General features: G+C 33.7%; 1 protein-coding gene across 1 annotated transcript in view; it reads left to right on the top strand.

Annotated features, from left to right (window-relative positions):
* LOC129232482 (alanine--tRNA ligase, cytoplasmic-like) overlaps positions 1-24700 on the top strand; it is an 80678-nt gene that overhangs the window by 38910 nt on the left and 17068 nt on the right. The window contains exons 14-17 of the mRNA XM_054866628.1: positions 13154-13267; positions 17771-17911; positions 21190-21330; positions 23451-23563. Of these exons, the coding sequence (XP_054722603.1) occupies positions 13154-13267; positions 17771-17911; positions 21190-21330; positions 23451-23563 (509 nt within the window). The remainder of the gene's footprint in view (positions 1-13153; positions 13268-17770; positions 17912-21189; positions 21331-23450; positions 23564-24700) is intronic.

The raw sequence follows: 24700 nt of genomic DNA, 5'->3' as shown, positions 1-24700 counted from the left end.
TTCGCTTGAAAATTGACGGACGAAAAATCGAACCCCTTTCCTCAAAGTGGACAACAAATGCACAAAGATTCTAAACTCTGATGGAAACACAGCACCCCCCATACCAACACTCCCCTATTATCTTGCCCCAATCCCCTATTCACAAAATTTCCAAGAAAAGGGATGAAAAACGTTAAGCAATTGTCTCTGGAGCTGGTTTTACTACAAGAGTTGCCGAAGAAAAACGACAATTGAAACTTGCTTCTGTGCAAAAATTTCGACATATCGAGGGTTTCAAAAAACAAATTTTGAGACAACTATGGAAAATACATAGGGGTTTTTATAGAAAATGCTGGGGAAAATTTTTGTTTCGAGATATCAAGGTTTGACTGTATTTGCAGTTGATGCATTTTTTTGACGTTGTTTTTGTCATTTTTTGCTCTCCAAATTATTTTCACGTATAATAAAAGAAACAGCAGGAAGGTTGTGTCGAGGAAAGAAAATATTTTTTTGTCTTTTTGTTATTTATGATTCATTCTACTGATGCTGCGTTATTTTTCCTCCACTTCCGTTCAGTGAATAAGATATGTGCCAATGATGATTTTTGTCTGCTGTTCACATCCTCTTGATGATGAGTATTCTCTGAGGCATTGAAAATTAAATTTAAAAATTAACTTCTTCCGAGTTTTTCTTGGCCCCTTTATTTTTACTTCCTTTTACAAAAAAGGAAGTATTGTATTCGCGAAAAAAAATTTTCACTCAAAAATTGGCCTTAATTTCTATTTTGCTCAAACCCGAATGAATGTTGGTTTTTTTTCGACTCGACCACGCGTGGATAAGTGCCTAGGAATGTACAGACACTCGAAATATCCATTTTGACGATCCCCTAGTTAATTACAACGAGTTTTCTCGTGACGTCTGTATGTACGTATGTATGTGTGTATGTATGTCGCATAACTCAAAAACGGTATGTCCTAGAAAGTTGAAATTTGGTTTGTGGCCTCCTAGTGGGGTCTACTTGTGCACCTTCCCTTTTGATTGCATTCGGATGTTCCTAATGGGGTCTTTTGCCCGTTTTTGGAGGGAAATCATTGTTAATTTCGATGTAAACTCAAGTGGTGTTATAATTTGGCGGACACTTGGCGATATATCGCCAGTCTTTTGGTCGCCAAGTTTTGTCGCCAACTTGGCGACAAATGTGGCGATTTTTTTTTTAAAATCTGGTTTCGATTTGGCCGCTGTTGGTGATATTTAGAGAGTAAACTATTGAATCACATTAAAATTGCCAATAATGGGAAAATGACGTTAAACTGGCGTAAAAAGAAGTCGTGTGATGCACACATCAGTTGGTTTTCTTTATGTATGTCAACATTATTGTTAGGAAAGTCTAATGATCTACACAAAAAAAAAATATCGTGTGTTTATTGTTCACAAATGCGATGTTTGCCGATGATGATCTTTGCTGTTCACATCCTGATGGTCGTTGATGATACAGTTTCTCTGAGGCATGAAAATTCTTGTTAAAAAATGTGCAAGAAAGTGCTTCTTTGCTTTTTTATTGTTTTTTTTTTATTTTCCTTTTTTTTTATAGTTTAAAGTTTAGAGAAAGTTTAAATTGCAATTTGTGAAATGGAAAGTTTTTCACTTTTTTACATTTTTAATTGATAAGTATGTCTTTAAATGTCTGCATGGTGGAAATATGTTTAATGTTTTTTAGTTTTTGCTGATTGTTTTTCTGCACAAAATGTATTTCTGTTGCTGTTCATTAACACATGGGATGCCAATGATGATCTTTGTCTGCTGTTCACATGATGCTGTTGATGATGAGTGTTCTCGGAGACACTTTAAATTGTTTCAAAATGTATAGTCTTAAAACTCTTCTAGGCTTTTCTTTTTTTTTTTTTTTTAATCTGCAGATACACTAAAAATAATTTAAATTTGTATTTTTGCAGTTAGTGTATTTTTTTTTTTTAATTCAAATTTTCAAGTAGTGATTTTGTATGTTTTTCTTTTGATAAGCATGTCTTTCTGTGTTGGAATGGTCAGCATGTGTTTGTTTCATTTTTTACTGATGTATATTTTTCAAATTACTTACTGTTCATGAGCTTGCAATGTGTGCCTGTGATGATCTTTCTCTGCTGTTCACATCCTGACGACTGTTGATGATATATTTTCTCTGAGGCGTTTTAAATTACATATTGCAAAATGACTGTCTTAAAACTCGTCTTGCAATCTACATATGCACTGAAAAGATGGAAATTTTTATTTTTTGCAGTTAATGTCATTTTTTTTTCTCTCTTTTTGCTCAAATTTCCAACAAGTGATTTTGTATATTTTTAGTTGGATAAGCATGCCTTTCTGTGTCGAATTGGTGGTTGCATATTTGTTTTTGATTTTTACTTTCGTTCGTTTTTGTTCTTCGTCTGTGCCAGAATGTGTTTCTTTTTACCGAGTGTTCGCGAATATGACACGTGCCGATGATGAGCTTTGTCTGCTGTTCACATCCTGATGGCTGTTGATGATACATTTTCTCTGAGGCACTTGAAGGTTGTTTCTGTGTTGCTAAATTAGAGCTTGTTTAAAAAAAATACACACACATACTTACTGCATACCTGCCAACTCTACAGTTTTTAACAGGAGACTCCCGTTTTTTACTATTTTCTCCCGTTTTTGCAATTTTTTCAGTCAATCATTAAAAAATTTCACTTTCTTCTCAACAGATGGCGCCCTTTACTAGTCAACCAATGTCAGGGAATAAGAATTTTTCCAATTAATACCTCATTTAGTAAAAATTAATTTTTTTTAAGCTTTCCACATTGCATGTTCAACGAAGCACGGGCTTTGCCGAAAATTGCAGCAGATTTCAATCCTTTTGCATCTTGAAAATACTTTAATTATTTTGAAAATTTGAAGTTATTTTAACATGTGCTACCCTATACCTACTCATTTTATATTTTATTTTCACTATATATTAATTTTTTTTTCTTTTCGGATTTTAGCAATTAAATTTTTGTAGCTACTTTTTTGGTAGAGACTGGAGAATTTACAAAACTTAAAGCAAATTCACTCCTTATTATTTATTTTTTCATTTGCAGTATGTTATTCTTGCTGCTACCAATTAGCTTATGAGCAAAAAATCCCCATTTCACTTTAAATTTAGTATTTATGTTATTTAAAAGCATAATTTAATAATTCTGTTGTGAAGATATGTCGCTGGTGAATCACCTATATGCTTCTTGTATAATCTCCTGTTTTTTTTTCTTCGAAGGTTGGCAAGTATGTTTGTTAAAGAAAAGGTTTTTATTTCAACCAAAATATGTGATGTCATGATTCTTGTTGCCCCCCAAGGACGGATACAAGGGAGGGGCAATAAGGGCGATCGCCCCCTCCTTGACCCGAGAGACAGGAAATTTCTTTATGTATATTTTCAATACTATAGTTTCAAAACCGCAGTTTTACATAATATTCAATGGTGTTAGAAGAAAGGGAGCTCTTTCCCGGAATTGAAGTCTTTTAAACGCAATCGTACTACATCTTTTATTACTCTGGGGATACAGTATGGGGATAGAGACCAGTACTTTCTACAGGAAATTTTTCAAAATTGAAGTACCAAAATCTCAATTTTAGAAGATCTAAGATAATATTAGGGATAGGTAAGCGAGGGTTTCGGTACACTCATTCGAAAAATTTTAGAAATTGAAGTTCCAAAGAGTAAAAAGTGAAAAGCAATCGCCTCCTCCCTGAATGTTTTCTGGATCCGCCCTGTTGCCTCCCTCCCCCCCTCCTCAACTTGTCACAAACTGACATTTTCATGAATTGTTTGTTTTGTGGTTATGTTGAGAAAAGCATGTCTGGATCCCTGCAGCGTGATGAAGGTCTACAGTGCTATTAACATTTTTATTGGTTTTACTTATTGGCTCTACTCCTTTGAAGAATACTTACATACAGTATTTGCTGATGATGATTTCTGCTGTTCACATCCTGATGGCTGTTGATGATAAGTGTTGTCTGAGGCATTGAAAAATATCTGAAGGTTCTTCTTTGCTTTTTTTTTCTTTCTTGTTTTTTAATTATTCATTTAGTTATTTTATAAGCATTATTATTAAAGTTTAAAGATCAACACAGAAGCAAATAATTGAAATTTATGTTTTTGCAGTTGGTGAAAGAGAACTTTTCATTTTTTTTTCTTTTGCCAAAGTTTTCAAATAATAATTTTGTATATAGTCAGACCTCGATATATGGTCACCCGCTTATAAGGTCACCCCACATATAAGGTCAGTTTTTTTTATAGAGTCCTGGTTTGCTGAATAGGAAATCTATGTTATGTATTATCGGATATATGGTCAGGTCATAATACATTAATCGCTTATAAGGTCACTTTTGTCTGACTTCTTTAAATGATTTCATTGCGTAATCGATTCACTTCCAAGAACTTTACGCAATATACGATCCTTAAAGTGAAAAGTCATTTTTCCTATTAACATAGTAAATTAACAGTAGAAAATGAGTGTTACGACAGTGATACTTAAATATGTGAAGCAGTAATGTGTGCACTCAGTATGTACCTATCGCAATTTTTTACCAGTCATTAGAAGCCAAAGAAAATTTTCAGAAGATACTTAGAAACCATTGTGCCTTAACTAAAGAAAAAACGCTTCAGTCCTGTATTAATGTCATTTTAAGCGAGGTAAGTTGCACATCAGTTTTTTGCTTGGGCATATTTGAATGCAGTTTTATTCTAAATGGAAGTTTTAAAAAAGCATTTCAAAATTTCTTATTAAGTCCAAAAATTTCAATTCATTCAAATCAATTCAACTATTATAATTTAATTAACTGATGTTTTCGGACGTGTTAAATTTTGAAAAGAATTAATGTATACGTCCTTGTGAATACATCCTTATCTATACATATAATAAAATAAGATGTTTGTGTGTGTGTGTGTGTGTGTGTGTGTGTGTTTGTGGCGCGCATCCCAGGAAAACGGTAAGGCCTAGAAAGATGAAATTTGGTATACAGGTGCAGTTTTTGCTGAAAAAGTGCACCTCGGGCTTCGATTTTTGATATTTTTATTAGAAAACAAGTTATTTAATGTTTTATGCGTTTTTTTGCACTTTTTAGTACTTTTTACCTCACAGACCCCGATCCAATCGCACCACACAAATATTTTTTGTACTATAATGTAGGAAATTTAGTTTTAAATATGATGATTGAAAAAATTTTGAAGATAGAGCAATTTTTGTATTTTTTATTGATTTTTGAAAAAAACTTTATTTTACATTTTTTTCTGGGTTTAGTTTTTTTCGAAACTCATCCTGCGACAAGTATTGAACCCTCAATTCTAAAATTTTAGTTGGTAATAGTAAAAACATTCCGCTCTCTTCAGAAGAAAAAAGTTTTGAAAAATACGCAATAGTTTTTTTTTTACAATTTTTTTAATGGCAGAACACAACGCACGCTGTTCGCTTGCCGGCTGAGTTCCGAGTTTACCTCATCACGTGATCCAACTGAAATCGTTTGCCTTCTCTTCACCTTTCTTTTTTTTTTTTTTTTGCAAGCGCTACTTTTTGAACACTACGGGGGAACAAAGAGCTTTTATTTTTGAGGGCTATTTTGATTAAATAAATAAAGTCCGCGATTTTTTGCATGATCTTCGTTTTTGTTACGAATTGGCGGTTAGGTTAGGTAGATACAGAGATAGATAGAGGTTGAGTGGACAAAAAATGTTTTTGTTTTCGAATTAATACTTATATAAATAAAAAAAGATTGTACTGTTAGGAGGTAGATATGCGCAGATCGTATAGATTGATAGATAGACAAATATAGAGTTCGATATAGCAGATGGACAGCAAGAAAGAGGCATGCCCGTCATTTAAGGAATTTCAACGGGGTGTCAGTGCCCCCCTCCCCACACACACCATGACTTTGAAAAAACAATGCTTTCACATAAAAATGGAAGTGCTTTTTGTTATTTTTCGACAAAATTTGCATAAAGAGTACGTCGTAGTCCTCCTTTAAAAATATTCAAAACGACGGAACTGGAGATAGATCTAGAAAATATTTTATTCAAACTACTAATGATATACATAGATATAGATTGATTGATACCGCCACGAAATTTGTTTAAGCAGCCGCCGAAGGCGGCAACATCGGTGTAAAAAGGCGAATGATAATATTGAGAAAAAAGAGAAAAACATTGATTAATACCGTCGCTAAATTGTCTAAGTAGCCGCCGAAGGCGGCAACTCTGGCGCAAAATGGCGAATGGCGTAAAAAGGCGGACCAGCTGGTCGCCGCAGGCGGCTAGTTTATCAATAAATACAGTTGGCTCTCTGTTTAATGACGCTCTATTTAACGACGTTCTCTATTTACTGACGGCTTTTCACGGTCCCAGATAGTCCACTGTAGTGTTAAAAGCATTCTATTTAAGGACTTTTCCTACTTAAGGACGATTATTTGTGGTCCCTTGAAAGTCGTTAAACAGAGAGCACATTGTATATATATGAATCGGTTATAAGGTCACCCCGCTTATAAGGTCAGTTTTGTGAAGTCCCGTGGAGTGACCTTATATCGAAGTCCGACTGTATTCGTCTTTAGGCCGGAATGGCTGAAATGGGTTTGGTTCGGTTTTAGCTTTCACTGATGTGTACTTTTCTGCGTAAAATGTATTTCTGTCGCAATATTCAGGTGCACAAAGTATGCCTGTGATGATTTTTGATTGCTGTTCACATCCTGATGTTTGTTGATGACACGTGTTGTCTGAGGCATTGAAAATTATATTACAGAATGTGCCTGAAAAGACAGTAGTACAGTAGAAGACCATTATAACGCCAACCTGTATAACGCAATTCTCTATAAACCGCACTACTTTTTAGAAGTAAACAATAGGTTTTGAAGTTTAAAAAAGTCCTTGTTTTGCTCTTGCAAAAATAAGAATAGTTAGGCAAATTAAATTTTAAAAGTTTTTCATCTTTCCATCTTATTTCAAAGCTTTTAATTTAAAAATTAGTACTCATAGTAAACAGAAAATACCAGATGGCTCTTGAAAATGCAGCTGTTATGCAAACCATGAAGCTAGCAGAAGTGCAGGATTTTGATTGTGAAACATATTTATTTGTGATTTAATTGTAATATTGGTGCTTTAATACTCACTGCAGATAAAACTCATTCTGTAGTACTAATATATAGATACATTCTGAATATTAGTTTCAAAATTTGTGAAATGATCTATATAACGCAAAAACCTGTATAACGCAAAAGCTCTGGTCCCAAGGTGTGTGTTATAAGGGTCTTCTACTGTACCTCCTTTAAGGGACGCCTCTGAATGAGAGACACCTCTATTTAAGAGACACTTTTTCTATTCCCAGTCCATTTGAATCGGGACCTCCATGTATTTGGGCCATTCCACGGAAAACGGTAATTTTGTCCTGCACGTAACGCTTCATATATTTCAGAAAAAATAATAATTTAAAAGGATGCTGAACAAAAGTTTGTTGCTTAACAAATCACAAACGCTTGTGTGACTTCTTAAGCAAAAATTTTCTTCAAAAATTATTTATTTTTTATGAAATATAGGAATCGTTACGTGCGGGACAAAATGACCCTTTTTAATGGAATGGGCATGTACATATTTTTTTTTTCAATGGCTTAAATAATTATTTCTAAACGAATGAGATATGTTTCCTTTACGTTGGAGCCATAGCTTTCAAAATCTACAATTTGTTTCGTCATTGCTATATTAATAGAGCAAAAATATTAGCTTATTCATGAGCAAGTTACCAGAGGTCGACTTTGGATGTCCCGCAAGTGACGCATGTAAATTTTTTTATTTTAAATAACAAAATTGTTTAATGAAAATATAATTGTGTCAGGAGTATCTTTGTATTAAATGTAAAGATTAAAAAAATTGCTTACACCTGTTTCGTCAAAATATTAAGAGATATGACAAAATGTTAATGAAATTTAAGCGTATTTTTGTCCCGCACATAACAGTGGAATGGCCCATTTATCTCTGATTAAGGGACAGTCAGAGAAAAAGTGCAGTAATCAATGACTATAAATTCATAAAAAATAAATGCATTCATTGAAATATTCTTTTTACTTCCTTTTACAAAAAAGGAAGTATTGTATTCGCGAAAAAAAAAAAAAATTTCACTCAAAAATCGGCCTTAATTTCCATTTTTCTCACCCCTGAATGAATGTTGAGTTTTTTTTTTTTTTTTTTGAGACTCGACCACACATGGATATCTGCCTAGAAACGTACAGACACCCGAAATAACCATTTTGACAATCCCCGAGTTAATTATAACGAGTTTTCTCTTGATGTCTGTATGTATGTATGTGTGTATGTATGTCGCATAACTCAAGAACGGTATGTCCTAGAAAGTTGAAATTTGGTACGTTAGACTCCTAGTGGGGTCTAGTTGTGCACCTCCCCTCCAAAGGGGGTCTTTTGCAACTTTTTGGAGTTAAATCATTTTTAATTTTGAAGTAAACTCAAGTGGTGTTATAATTTGGCGGACACTCGGCGATATATCGCGAGTCTTCTGGTCGCCAACTTGGCGAAAGATTTGGCGATTTTTTTTATTTATTTATTTTCTGTTTAAAATCTAGATTCAATTTGGCTACTGTTGGTGATATTTAGAGAGTAAACTATTTAATCATATTAAAACTGCCAATAATGAGAAAATGACATTAAATTGGAGTAAAAGGAAGCCATGTGATGCACACACCAGCTTGTTTTGCCTAAAAATTCACTGGAAAACATTGGCCAAGTCATTAACATGCAAAGAATTAAATATGTATTTTCATATTTTTCATTCATGCTTTTCATTTGACTAACTTTTTGTAGAAAACTTGAAATGTGATGACAGTTATTTACATTACATTGAATTGCAAATTATGTGACATAAAGCAAATCCATGAAACAAATTACTTCAAAATTATTTCTATCAATTACATAACTTTGATCCTACTAAGTTTTAAAAATAATTTAATTTTTAAAATACTATTTTTTTAATTAGAATAACTCTGAATTTTATTTAGCATGTGTGAAACATTTTCACTATTTAATCTTAAATGTTAATAGTCTATGTTCATTATAATATTGTACTATAAGTACATAATTTGCATCAATTCAAACACCTCCAAATAAGAATTGTAAAATTGATTGAAATACGAATTGTTCAGTGTGCCTGTGATGATTTTTGATTGCTGTTCACATCCTGATGCTTGTTGATGTTAAGTGTTCTCTGAGGCATTGAAAATTATATGTTGAAAAAAGTTAGTGAAAATAGTTCTTTGCTTTTGTTTGGAGTTTAAAGGAAATCTGTATTTTTGCTGTTCAGATTTAAGTTTTCAAATACAGTTCACTTTTAGTGACTCGAAGTCCCAAGAAACCAGCTAAAACCAACAAAATCATGGGTGCCTGTATGAGGGGACTGCAGAACTACAGAAAAAATATAATTACACATATTTACACATGTTTTGACACTTGTAATATCTTACACTAATATTACATAGAGGTTATGGGAACTGTTCACATAGGCCCCTATAAGTTGCATTCATGAGTGCCCCGTCATCTACCTTCGAACTGAATTGCCAAAATATATATGTATTTTTAATTTAATAAAAAAATTTAAACACTGTCAAAATTTTACTTGAATGTTCATTGGTTTGCAATAATTTAGTTTTGTTTAACAGTTAGTTTGAAATATGTATTCACGTGTAAAATTACATACAACACCAGCTAAAGCAAAGAAGTTGTCACTACAGAAACATAAAATGGCTCATTGCTCTAAAAGTTTGGCCAAGAAGTAGGACTGGTACTGCCATTACTTTAGAATTTTTCAAGATTTTTTGTTTGTAGTTATCCTAGTAACAATCAGTCATAGGCGCCCATATGGGGGGGTCAAGTGGGGCTCGAGCCCGCCCCCCCCCCTAGAAATTAGAACTTCCTTGCTTTTAGTACTTTTTTTCTTTGGAAAAGTGTAAAAACATATCTTCTCCAGCCATTAATGAATGAGTCATTAAAAATGTCAAATTTTAATGATTCTTATCTGTCCTGAAATCGGTTTCTGTGGGGAAAATATCCTGCTAAACCATGGGGAAAATATCTGAGCCCCCCCTTACAATTTCGCATATGGGCGCCCATGTACAAAATATTGGTGGTTCAAATAATGGGAAACTTCTGCGGCTTTTTCAAGAGTTGGGGATTTGGTGATAGCTTAGAGGTAAAGGGCTTATTGTGAAAAGCTTTGAGTTATCGAGAGTGGACTGTGTTGATTTTGTATGTTTTTAATTAATGAGCATGTTTTTAACTCCCTTACAGTTGACCAGTCCCAAAATTGCATGTTAAATGGACGAGATATCTCGTCAAGAACTGCAAGGTGGTTAAATTTGTGCATGGTGAAAATATGTTTTTTTTTTACATTTTCATTTTCATATGTTTTTGTTCTTTGTCCATGCTAAAATGTATTTCTTTTTGTTGTTCACGAATCCAAAGTGTGCCTGTGATGATCTTTGCTGTTCACATCCTGACGGTGGTTGATGTTAAATTTTCTCTGAGGCACTTGAACATGTTTTCTGTTTAGCTCAAAAAGAAAAGGGGGGGGGGAGCTTGTTTAAAAAAATGCACTCATGCCTTCTGGCCCGTACCCAAGATTTCATGCTTTTTTTCTTCCTTTCCCTCATTGTCAGCAGTGATGTTCCCATCCATTTCCATCCTGACGGTATGCTCCAAGTAATCCATTATCACACTATGTGTATGTGATTATGTACATAATACAGGGTTCGCACTCCTCCTGAAAATCCTGAAAAACTCCTGAAATTTAATTTTTTTCTTCTAAGGGCCCTTAAAACTCCTAAATTTTTGTTTTAACCTCCTGATTTTTCTCCTCTCCTCCTGAAAATAATTTTCAACAACAGTTGCCAATTTTAATTCCATGTCATTTCTGTTTAGGCAGCCATATTGAATTGCTGGCAACCAATCAAAATTCTCGTATTATACAGATCACCCAGTGCTTTTCGCAAAGACATGGGGTGAGTTCGAACCGATTGACTTGTTACTCTGGTCAAACATGCCCATTACAGTTACTGATCGTAACTGCCACTAGAGAACGAACCAAGAACATGTCCTAAGTTTTGTTTTAACTGCTATTAAGTGTATTTTCTTTATTGCTAATTAGTAGTGCTATTGCTATTGTGTAGTATATTTAGTATTGATAATACTAAATATACTACAAATATATAATATAAGAAGTGCTATATACTAAATATACTAAAAACCACTCGTGTTATTACTCCTGAAAATTCTGCTTTTGACTCCTGAAAACTCCTGTAATTCATTTTGTCTGGAAGAGTATGAACTTTGATAATATGTCCAGGAATTCCACCTCACCCTAGGGTATTTATGGACCCTAGAGATCCATCCGGGTTTTTGAAGGGGAGGGAAAAAAAACTGGTAAAATTCAAGTTTCACATTTTCCTTCTGTTCAGAAAATTAACTTTAATTAACTACCACTGTACTGATTAACAACTGCTCTTTATGTGCAGCATGTTTTCAAAAGGCATTGATTTATTATAAGTGTTGAGAAATATATAAAGAAATTCGGTTACTTATGGGAAAATGTAGTCAACATAAATATATTAGTTTTTGCTTTAGTAAAATGTAAAAATGCGATGACAGAATCTGAATAATAAATAAAAATATATAAAGCTTGAGGGTATATGCTAAAATTCAGAAAAATGTTTGAGAGTATACCCTGTGTATGGGAACACCCCTGATTGTCAGTGAAATAATCTGCTTTCTCAAATACATTTTATTTTAATGGCCAGGCATAGCCCGGGGGAGGGGCTAAAATCCCCCGGAACCCTCGAGTTTGAGTCATGTTACCAATCCTAGTACAGTAGGAGACCGTTATAACGCACACCTTGGGGACCAGAGCTTTTGTGTTATACAGGTTATTCCACAAATTTTGAAACTAATATGCAGAATATATCTATATATTAGCACTTCAGAATGAGCTGTATCTATATTGATTATTTAAGCACTAATTATACAATTAGTTATTCCCAAATAAATATGCTTCACAATCATAAGAAAGTGAATTATCCTGTTCTGCTAGCTTCACGGTTCACATAACAGCTGCATTTTCAAGAGCCATTTGGTATTTTCTGTTTATTATGAGTACCAATTTTAAATTTAAAAGCTTTGAATGAAGATGGTAAGAGGATAAACTGTCTCAAAATTTAATTTGCCTGACAATTTTTATGTTTACAAAGCAAAACAGAAGGATTTTTAAACTTCCAAAACCTATTCTTTACTTCTGAAAAGTTGTGCGGTTTATAGAGAATTGCGTTATATAGGTCGGCATTATAAATGTATTCTACTATATGGGTATTTAATATACAGGTAAAACAATCATGGCCTTCTAGTAGGTAAATTCTGGCCACGTTAGAAACTGCTACGTTCATTTATTTCACAGTTGCTTTGGAATGGAACCTTATCGTTTGTTTACTACATGGTCCACTGCAAACTCAATTTTAAATTGTTCATTATATTTTTCATAACGTATCATGTATATCAAGTTTTATACTCTGAAAAGATATTTAATGAACTAAACAAAAAAGAGTTTCTTGCAGATGCAAATGACATTATGCATCTCCGTGGAACTCTTCCCTTTTTTGAAATGTTAAATCTATCATAATCTCCTTATAAGAAATACAGTTGGCTCTCTGTTTAACGATGCTCTATTTAACGATTTTCTCCTATTAGAGACAGCTTTTCATGGTCCCAGATGCTCCACTGTAGTTTTAAAAGCATTCTATTTAAGGACGCTAGCTACTTAAGGACGATTTTTTTTTTTTTGTGGTCCCCTGAAAGTCCTTAAACAGAGAGTCAACTGTACTATTAATACAGTTGGTGTTTTTTATTGCCCGAGCATTTAACAATTCTTCCACCATTTTTTCCCAAAACATGATTTCAGTCTGTAAAAAGAGGACAATCGCAAATGACAGTGAACATTTTGAAGAAAGGCTCTATTCAGAAAATTTAAAATTAAAGCTGGTTAAATATTTATTTTCCTTTTATTCTGATCATTGTTTTCCTGAATGGTCCTCATATTTTTGTCAATACATTTTTTCTGCATGAAACGAAGGTGGCCTTTCTTCTTTTCAGGACACGGAGTTTGCGGTGAAGGAGGTTCAGCTGCAGGGGGGGTACGTGGTGCACATTGGTATCCTCTCGGGGACACTGAGGGTGGGGGACAAGATGAGGCTGCTTATTGACGAGGTGAGTCCATTCCCTTAAATTGTTTTTAATTTTCTAATGCTCTTAGTATGTATTGCCTTTCGTTAATTGAGTTGTTTCCCATTTTTCAAAAATATTTTTTTCTGAAAGAGCATGGTGGAAAACATGGGGTAAGTTACTTTTTTTTCATATTTTCCTGATCTTAAATGACATTCAGTCGTTTTCATTGTCACCGCTGACGACGTAAGTGAGCAAATCTCTAGGGTTACCGGAATTAACTTTCAGGAGGCTGCCAAACTTTGCTAAATGAATACAGTTGGACCCCAATTTAACGAACTTCTATTTAACGAATTTTGTGATTTAACAAATTTTTCTTTTTCCCCCTGACTAAAATGAAGACAAAAAAACCCTATGTACCGAATAATAAAACCCGAATTAACGAGTTATTTTAACAACCGAAAAAAAAATTTAATTTGAGTTAGGAAACATGGGATTGTTTTCCAAATGACATATCCATGTTGTCCGATGCAAAAAAACACTTTTATTGGAATCGGCAATTTTTGATGGCCGAGGGGGCAACCAATGATTATTGTTTCTGATGCAGAAAGTGATAATAAAACTTTCCATTAAAACTGTTACTTTTTCAAATGCTTTACTATGGCCTGGAAACTGTAAAAACATAGCTCATGCAGCTGGCACAGTATTTTCGTCACTCCATAAAGTCGAAAGAGAACTACTTCGAGTCAAGTGTCAAGGAAATTGTCATGCATCTATTACTCGGTAGTTTAAAATTTCACATTAACTAGTGTGTCATAAGTTGTGGAATGCTGAATAAAAAGTGTAAACTTTGTAATTATGGATATTTTTGCGTCGTTGCTTATTAGGGGTTTTAGATACGGTAAGTGCAGTTTTAAAAAAAAATTTCGCGCCCCGAATATCCCCAATTTAACGTATAACAGTTTTTGTCCCGTTGAATTCGTTAAAACATTGTCCGCCTGTATTTTATTTGACTAACAATTCTCGTTCTGCTAATAAATTGCTCACGTTGCTGCAATCATTAAAAAGCAATATCTTGCCAGAAAAGACAACCATGCACTCTGATTCAAGATGGCTTTCATCTCCTGTGACATCACACGATATAACATTTTTGGTTTCAAAATTCGACAATTAAAAAATGAATTATAAATTATATGTTGGGAAATAAAAGCAAGTCCATGTTTTTTTTTTTTTGCTTATTCTATTAATTTTGGTGACTAAAAGATTTTTTTTCTTTCTTAATCTGTTATTGTGATGAGATCTTATAGTGTGCATCCTTCTAATAAAATTTTCGATTCTTACTATTACAGTTGGCTCTCTGTTTAACGACTTTCAAAGGACCACAAAAAATCGTCTTTAAGTAGAAAGCGTTCTTAAATAGAATGCTTTTAAAACTACACTGGACCATCTGGGACCGTGAAAAGCCGTTGTTAAATAGAGCGTCGTTAAACAGAGAACCAACTGTATATTATTTTACTCTCTATATATTTTTATGTCTGGTTAGAATTTTTAATTCGTAATAAAATACTTTTATTCATCCACTCTCCAGTTCAGATGCATATTTTTTCTTAACTTGTAGCAGATGATGCTCGATGAATCGAATCATCACAGTTTGTTTTTCTTCAAATATTAATCCATTCATTTAATTTTTATTTTGCTACTTAATGTTGTGGTTCTGTCATGTATATACATATTTACATCAATTGAGGCAGTGAGAAGCAAAGGGATGTAAGTGGACGTTTTCAAGTTTTGAGAAAAATAATTTTCAAGATACAGACACGCTACTTTTCCGCAAAAACGCGGATTTCCGCTTTTCCCCCTTCAATTTTATCATTTCTGAGATTGATGCAGATTTACATTAATATTTTCATGGGGGGGGGGTGACTGAAATGATAAAATGTTCTACATCTTCCACCCGCACCGAGTTTTGAAAAATATTCCTTTCGCGAGAAATCCGCACACGCTTTTAAGCTTTGCTATCAGCGGATGTCCGTTCTTGGCAATAAATCGAATCCGCGACAAGATAGCATGCGTGTTATGAACATAAGTCTTTTTTAAAGGCGATTCAATATTTCTTGTCTTAGTCGTTTCAAAATGCTTTAAAATTGCAAACAAACTTGTTTTTTTTTCTCTATTCATATTGAGTAATTCATTTCGAAATTGTCGAGCGCTGCTCTCGACAGGGGTTAATTACGTGACATTGATAGCTTGGAAAAAAAATTAATTCTGATATATGAATGGTTAGCACAATCAGTTCATTTTACATTAAGCTAAAAAGAAAAATTAGACATCAATTAATGTGTATCAAAAATATCGGTTGGTGTTCGTGGACAATTTCTGCAAATGTGTGGGTGCCCATGTTAAAGGAGACTTAAAAATAATTTAACACTGCTTTTTCATTAAGAAAAAATATTCAGTATTCAGATATAATAAATATAAGAAAAAAATTATTTAAACAAAAGTTTGATTGTATTTATGACTGAGTCCATTACCATCTGAAGTTTCTAAAATCTTTGAAAAAATAAACAGTGCAGCATTGCTAGTAACAAGGCCAATAAGATGCTTGGGTTCATCAATAGATCTATTTCAAACAAATCTAAAGAAGTTCTTCTGCCCTTATATAGAAGTTTGGTAAGACCCCTATTGGAGTATGCTGTTCAGTTTTTGTCCCCTTATCTTAAGAAAGACATTAATGTATTGGAAAGGGTTCAAAGGCGGGCTACAAGGCTAATAAATGGACTTTCTCACTTGGACTACGATTCCAGGCTTGGAATGCTAAAAATGTACAGTCTTGAGCAAAGAGACCGAGGGGACATGATTCAATTGTTTAAATTTATTATAATTAAAAAATGTTACGGGGCTGAAGTTTAGCACTGAAAACAGGACGAGGGGTCATTGTTTTAAGCTATTTAAATCTCAGACTAACATGGATATTAGGAAAAATTATTATTTTAGCAGGGTAGTGGAACCTCGGAACAGCTTACCGGGAGAGGTGGTCATGAGCAAGGGAGTAGATAGTTTTAAGAGGGCCATTGATCTACATTGGGGATTGCAAATTGACTAGGACCAGTCTAGCTGGGCCCAGAGCCTGTTGCTGGTCGTCACTTTTGTATTTGTATTTGTAAAATTGAAAAAAAAAAATGTAATTGAATTTTAAAAAATCAATATAAAAAAATATACAAAAACAATATTATTTGAGCTCCCTGTTTGGAAGTATATTAATTACTCTCAAATGTTAATTTCTAAGGTTTTATTTGTTAGGCGTTAAGTTCAGCTTTTTTCTTCATCAAGCTGTAGCAGGGCTGAAGATAACGTCCTAGATAGGCTTTGATTGATTTTTTTTTTCTAAATCATGCTGTACAGCAACATCTACCAGGGCTACTAGTACTACCTCTTACCTCAAGACAGGAGAGATTCACCTACCATGTGTACTGGTTATCTCCAAATTTTTAATTTTGCCACTTACATCCCTTTGCTTCTCACTGCCTCATTTGTAGTTATTTAATTGAAAGTAGGAAGTTATTTAATTGTAGTTATTTAGTTGTAGCTAGAAAGTAACTTCAATAAAAATTTTCTTCGTTGACCTAAGTAAGAATTTACTTAATCATTATTACAGTAGAACCTTCATTAAGGGACACCTCCGAATAAGGGACACATCTCTTTAAAGGACACTCTTTCTAGTCCCAGTCCCTTTGAATAGGGACTTCCATGTATTCACCTCTAATTAAGGGACACTCTGTTTAAGGGACAATCACAAAACAAAAGAACAAAAAAAAAAAATGCAAGAAATAATGTGTAATCACATAAGAAATTAAGAAATAGTGAATTTACTGGAATTCGTTTCACTTTTCCTCTACAAATTAATTGAGGTACGTTTGACATATACATATGTGAAGGAAACAAATAATGTATTGCAAAAAAACCTTGTTGAAATTAACATGCATCATTTGCCCTCTCAACAATTTATTCAAGTAGATTCAGGGCCAAAAAAAGTGAGCAACAACTACTTAGCTTTGTATATAAAACTTTAAAAATTTGAACATTAATTGTAATTCACATAGTATTACATTGTAATTTACATAACATAAAGCAAATATATGTAATGAGTTACTTCAAAATTATTTCTGGCTGCTACACAACTTTGCCATCACAAAATTTTTGATTAAATTTTAATTAATAAAATAATATAAACTTAGAAATTTGAATGAGTGTGAATTTTATTTAGCATATATGAAACATTTTCAGTATTTAATCGTAAGTGTTAATAGTTGATGTTTATTGTGATATTATACTACTAAGTACACGGCAGGCATCCATTCATCCACCTCCAAATAAGGGACACCTCTATTTAAGGGACAAAATGTCTGGTCCCCTTAGTGTCCCTTTTTGAGAGGTTCTACTGTATTTTTTTTATTTATTTTTAATCACTCATTCTACATAAAATTGAGTCTGTTCGTGAGAGTTATTTCGTGATCTGAGTGGAGTTAATTCTGCCGATTCGATCCCCAGGAGCGAAGGACGTCCGTGATGAAGAACCACACTGGGACACACATCCTCAACTTTGCCCTGAGGAGGGCGCTGGCCACCGAATGCGACCAGAAGGGCTCTCTGGTCGCCCCAGACAGACTTCGCTTCGACTTCACCAACAAGGTATCCCATCATCTCTCTCTTCGTTTGTCTTTCGTTTCATGCCAACGGGTTAAGAAACACTTTCGGGTACTGTACCTTCTCGGCAGTGGCGGGTACAAGATCACGGGGGTCATGACCCCCCTGAAACGTAGACAATATTATCGGTTCACATCGTATTCAAACACTTTACGGATAAAACGTAAACGATTTCAGTAATTTTTCCAATTCTTTAATTATTTTTAAAAGTAAATACAGTTGGCTCTCTGTTTAACGACTTTCAAGGAACCACAAAAAGTCGTCCTTAAGTGGAAAGTGTCCTTAAATAGAATGCTTTTAACACTATAGTGGACCCTCTGGGATAGTGAAAAGCCGTCGTTAAATAGAGAAAGATAGAGTGTCGTTAAACAGAGAGCCAACTGTATTTTAAATGTTACTTCTTTCAAAAAGTAATGAGTTTTTTTTTTCCAATATTCCTGACTGATGTGGGGTTTTTTATCGACTCCTAATCAGTTTCAGAAATTTTTCATGGGAGGGGGGGAGTCACTCTTTAGCATCCCCCCTAAAATTGTAGTCTGCGTCTTCCCCTGCTTCTCAGGGATCATAACACCCTTGAAAAACCTTGAAAAAAACGTTCATTTTCAAGCTCTGGGAAACCTTGTAAAAGTTTCTTAGTGCTTCAATTCTTTTAAAAACCGTTGGATTGTGCTTAAAAACTTTTAAAAAATATTTCACCAATGCAATTCTCTGAACAAGTGTTCGATATGCAACATCACAAAAAATTGCTTCCGTGTTTGATGTTTTAATCCTTTTGCAGCTTGTAAATATTTTGATTTTTTTTACATTCGGAAGTTACCTTGACATATGTTGCCTTAGATTAGCTTATTTTTTGTTTAATTCCAACAATTAACGAAGGAATTATTTTGGTAACTCTGACAACATTGAACTCATTTGGATTTTGCGGAAAATTGCTCTTGTGTTTGGAGTTTCAATCTGTATGCATCTTGCAAATACTTAAATATTGTGGAGAAAAAACTAAATTTATTTTATGGGAAACACGCCAACCTTGAACTTCACGGAAAATTGCTTCTCATGATAGAAATTTCAGTATTTTTGTATCTTGTAAATATTTAAACATTTGGCTAATCGAATAATATTATCACATATGCTGCCTTGGATTAGCATGTTTTATGTTGAATTTTAGTAAAAAGTAAGCAAATTTATTTTATGCGTAACATGCCAACATTGAACTTGATATTTGCAAAAATTTGCTTCCCTTGTTTGAGATTTCAATCCTTCTGCATCTTGTTATTTATTTATTTATTTATTTATTTATTTTTTTTGGCAATTAGAAATTTTTTATGCGTACTACAGCAGATTAGCTTGTTTTATTATTATTATTATTTTAATACCTAAAAAATTAATTACTTGTTTAATAATATACTTACATTCAAAACCTCCTCTCTTGTTCCATGCCACTGAACTTAGGTATTTTGGTTTCTTCCCATCAAAGTTAAAAGTCCTTGTGAAAGTTTTTTTTTTTTTTTTTGTGTAAATATTACCTTGCTGATTTTAAAAAATATGCTGCTTTGAATGTTAAAATTGCAAAACTAAAGTTTTATAATCTGCTCCTCTTTATGATCGAGCTTTTTAGGCACTTTCAGAAAAACTTTTGACTCGGTAGATCTTTTATCCAAGTGTCTCTTGTTGTAGAAAATACAATTTTGATTTCCTATATTTTCTTCTTGCCTATTAAATATAAACTAGCTGCGTTGCCCGGCTTTGCACGGTCTACCTCGAAAATAAAAGTTATATCAAGTGACGCGTGCTCGACAATCACGCTTGAACAAAAAAAAATCAAAGAATCAGAATAAAATTTTGCGGCAGATTCCGGAAAAGTAACCAAAAAGGAAACACTTTAAATCTCCCGATGACAGGAAAAGCCTCAAAACAACAACCAGAATTTTATTTGCTCATATTTGAGAAAAAATGGCAACAGATCTTTCTTCTCAAGGATTTTCTTCACGCTACGCATTTTAATGAAATCATTGTTACGGAAAGTGGAGATGAAGCACTGAATGATAATTTGAATGGAAGAGAGCTGTCGAAAAATAGGGATTTTATGTTGAAATCTAAGTATACTTAATTAATAGTTTTTAATGGATAACTCCGGTAATTATTATCGGAGGATGATGTTAAATAGCCAAACATGAAGACGGGAAGATGACGAATCCATCGATACCTGGTTCGATGGTCACTTCACTGGCATTCGAAAGAAGTAAGTGCGACATAGATAGATACATAGATAGATAGGTACATATGCTCAGGTTTTAATAATATAAGATATTGTTTTTTGTTGGCATGATGAAATCTGCATACAATATTTTTAGTATGAATTTATGATATTGCCTTGAAAAATACAGTCGGACCTCCATATATCGAAGTAGCCAATTGCCGGAAAAAAATTCGATGTATAGAAACGATCTTATTTTATCATAAAAATCTCCTAAAACATTAAAATTAAAGCTAATTTTTGTGCATGAAACCCAATTTCTAATTTATACGAGCATAGGAGTAAACGAAAGTTAATAACTGAAAAATCCACAGAAATTACATTTTTGTACCTTCATACATCTTAATTCTTCGGCAGTTCAACTTGATCCGCAACATGAGGGGATTTTCGTTCTGACAATGTAATCGAAAGAAAAGTAAAAAATCAATCTACTTGAGTTGAATGATTTTTACTGAAGCTAAAAAGACTGGGAATGATAATCAACAGACAAAAAGGATAACTTGAAACTGATTTTACAATGTTATTGGTTACAACTGAGATTTGAAATAAACTTGAGGGAATTTAGGAACTTCAGAACAAAACAACGACCCATCTACACATCCCTCAAACCCCCCCTTATGAGTTTCGTAGCAACCTGAACATAATTTTCTCCCTTAACCTTTATTTTTCATGAGATAAAGTCTGAAGTGGAAAAAAAATCTTCGAATGTCTCGAAAAAAATTTCGATACATAGAGATTTTTTCGATAGATAGAAACAATTTTTCTACGGAATGAACATAGAAATTTGCTGGGATTTCTATGTATAGAAAATTTTGATATGTGGAAGTTTGATATATGGAGGCTCAACTGTATAGTATATATATATATATATATATATATATATATTTTCTTTAAAAGTGCTTGAATTTTTTTTATCCCTGAATGATATGAACCCTGTTATACATAAAAAAATCTTGTATGACTCTAATCCTTTTATTTGACTATTAAGTTTGATGTGACCTTCCCACAGGGGGCCATGACTGTGTCTCAGGTGAAAGAAGCGGAACTCATCGCCAATGAAGTGGTCTCTAAGAACGAAGAGGTCTTCGCCAAGGACTCTCCCTTGCCCAAGGCAAAAGCCATCCAGGGACTCAGGGCGGTCTTCGGAGAGGTGAGAAATGTTTCGAAGATTCCAATCGTGGTTCCGTTTTGAAAAATTTTTCGAAGAAAACCTAAAATTCGTCTTCTGATGAATCCTAGCTTTTGCAGGGCTGAAAAAAACAGTATAATGCACATTTTGGGGTAAGAGGTTTTAGATTATATAGATCATTTCATAAATAAAAATATAATATTCAGAACATATCAGTTTTTTTGCGCATAAAAAGTTATAACTAAGTAAGTAAAAGTTAATGAAGTAAGGATTTAAAAAAAAAAAAAACACAATTTATCATTCGTAAATAAATAAGCTTCATTATAGGGCCTGGCCTAGTTTTCATAGAAGCTGCATTTTTGCAGGCAATCTGGAGCCATTTTTTACAATTCATACCTGTCAGGACTACTAGTTTTTCTAGTAGTTTCCTGGATTTTGACTCTCCTGATTTTTATTCAAAGTTTCCTGATTTTCATAAATCTGAAAAAATCCCTTTGTTTTAGGAATTTCAAAGAAAAAAAATTACCTGCACAAGTGTTCTGTACGGATACAACTTGAAGAACCTGCATTTGATTGTTCTTTACAGGGTTCGTACGGGTCACGGAAATCCTGGAAAGTCATGGAAAAAGAATAAACAAATTTCAGACCTGGAAAAGTCATGGAAAATTAATATTTTCATTACAAGTCATGGAAATTTATTTTAAGTCATGGAAAAATGTCTTGGGTAGAAAGAAAGTAATAGTAAAAAAAAAAAAAAACAGAAGAAATATTGAGTGATTTAGAAATATTGCATATAGATTGAACGATCTCAAAAACAAATCAGAGTTTTGGAATCCAATTTCATCCGCTTCTGTAACAGCCGCTCGTATTTTTTTGTGATGTGATTTTACTACTGGAGCATCACTAATTTTGAACTCACCATTATTTTCAGCGCTTCTTATATTTTCAATTCTGTAGTAGTGGACTTGCACGTTCTTGATTTTGCCACGCCCCCTCAAAAAGTGTAATTCAATTGCATCCAAGTTCGTTTCAACTACTTGTAAAAATTTCATTATTGAATTTATCAGAGTTTATCTTGATATGTTGAAAGTTTAGAATGAAGACTTTAGTCAGGCAGTAGAACATACGAATAGAGGAATTCTAATACTCTAAAGCAGTGGTGCCCAACATACAGCTCTCAAAATTGATCCTTTTGACCAGTTGAAATATCTGGTTTGGAAAAGTGAATTTACTGAAAAAAGTGACCTTACTTTAATGAACGATTATGCTGTCTAGTTACCTGGTTGATTAGATGCACTATTGACATCAAAGGGGAAAAAAAAATTTTTTTTTAGAAGTAATTATTTTAAACTTAGTGATGACATATTCAATTTTTGTCCCATTCATTACTATTTTGTCCTAATTATTGAATATTTATCAGACATTAAAACATCAGTGTATTGCATTCACTATTATTTTTATTTTACTTGAACTTGTTTGATGAAGACAAATAAGAATAATTTATTACTTTCAGCAGTATGCACTGATATTTTTCCAGTCACAAGTAAGTGCTTCAATGAGGTAGTGGCACTCCCCTAGAAGTTTTTCTAATGCTCATTTCCGAAAATTGATTAATTTTACATTAAATAGTACTATTCTCTTTGTATAACAAGGTCATGAACATTTTTATGAAGTCATGAAAAAGTCTTGGAAAAGTCATGGAATTTTTTTTTATCCAAATTGAGTATGAACCCTGTCTTTAAAACATTAGTGAAAAATCCCTATTTTCCCCTAAATATCTACAAATGATACTTGATACTAGTGCATAGCAATCGTCTGCAGGATTTTTTTTTTTTTTTTTTGACATGCTGGCATGTATGTATTTTGCTTTTCAAAGCTTTGAATTGAGGTAGGAAGATCCAAAATTTAATTTGCCGATGATTAAGTTTCAGATGCAGAAATAACTTATCATTAGCAAAACTTATTTACTTCTGAAAAGATCTACGGTTTACAGAGAGTTGCGTAATCTAGTTTTAAGGTGTTCTACTGAATTCTTTAAACCTTTTCTTTCTTTCTCCTTTTTCCGAATAATGAAAGCTCCCTGTCCAATCAGATTTTTGTTGCATTGGTGTACACTGGCTCACTACTCTCTCTGATTCCAGGTGTACCCTGACCCAGTGCGAGTGGTCTCTGTGGGAGTGCCCGTGGAGGAGCTGCTCGAAGACCCCTCGGGACCCAGGGGCCAATCGACATCCGTCGAGTTCTGCGGAGGCACGTAGGTGAAATGGCTTCCCTCGCTCATACACTGTGAAGGAAAAAAAAACATATGCATAGATGAATTTCTAAGTTTTCAGATTCATATTGCTCAAGATACAGTTGGCTCTCTGTTTAACGACTTTCAAGGGACCACAAAAAATTGTCCTTAAGTAGAAAGCGTCCTTAAATACAATGCTTTTAACACTATAGTGTACCATATGGGACCGTGAAAAGCGGTCGTTAAATAGAGGAGCTCGTTAAATAGAGCGTTGTTAAACAGAGAGCCAACTGTATATATATATATACACAGTTGGCTCTCTGTTTAACGACTTTCAAGGGACAACAAAAAATCGTCCTTAAATAGAAAGCGTCCTTAAATGGAATGCTTTAACACTACAGTGGACCATCTGGGACCATGAAAAGCCATCAAGTAGAGAAAGTCGTTAAATAGAGCGTTGTTAAACAGAGAGCCAACTGTATATATATATACACAGTTGGCTCTCCGTTTAACGACTTTCAAGGGACCACAAAAAATCGTCCTTAAATAGAAAGCGTCCTTAAATAGAATGCTTTTAACACTGTAGTGGTCCATCTGGGACCGTGAAAAGCCGTCGTTAAATAGAGCGTCGTTAAACAGAGAGCCAACTGTATTTAAGTTAAATTAAGTTTGATATTTCAAGATGTTCAATTATCGTTTGTTTACAGAAACGAGCTGATGTGTGCGTCACATGACTTCCTTTTGTGCTAATTTAATGATAATAGTGCCTTGGAGTGAGCAAAAAAAAAAAACACTTTAAATATTTTCAACTCAAGTTTGTTGCGAACCGAAGCAAAAAAAAAAAAACGTTTTATACGGATTAATTTTCCCAATATTGGCAATTTTAATGTGATTCAATGGTCAACTCTCTCCAATAGGGTCGCCAATAGTTGCCAAATTGAAACTAGATATAAAATTGGAAAAAAAAAAAAGCCAAATTTGTTGCCAAGTTGGCGATTAAAAGCTTTCCGATGTATCGTCAGGTGTTTGCCAAATCATAGCACCGCTTGAGTTTACATTGAAATTAACAATAATTTTATCTCAAAAAGGTGCAAAAGACCCTCTTTGGAACATCCGAAGGCAACCAAAACGGGAGGTGCACAACTAGGTTCCAAATTT

This window comes from Uloborus diversus, unplaced genomic scaffold, assembly GCF_026930045.1.
Source record: "Uloborus diversus isolate 005 unplaced genomic scaffold, Udiv.v.3.1 scaffold_12, whole genome shotgun sequence".
In the NCBI taxonomy this organism is placed as follows: domain Eukaryota; kingdom Metazoa; phylum Arthropoda; class Arachnida; order Araneae; family Uloboridae; genus Uloborus; species Uloborus diversus.
Note: the sequence above shows the minus strand (reverse complement) of the source record. Positions and strands in the feature narration are given on the sequence as shown.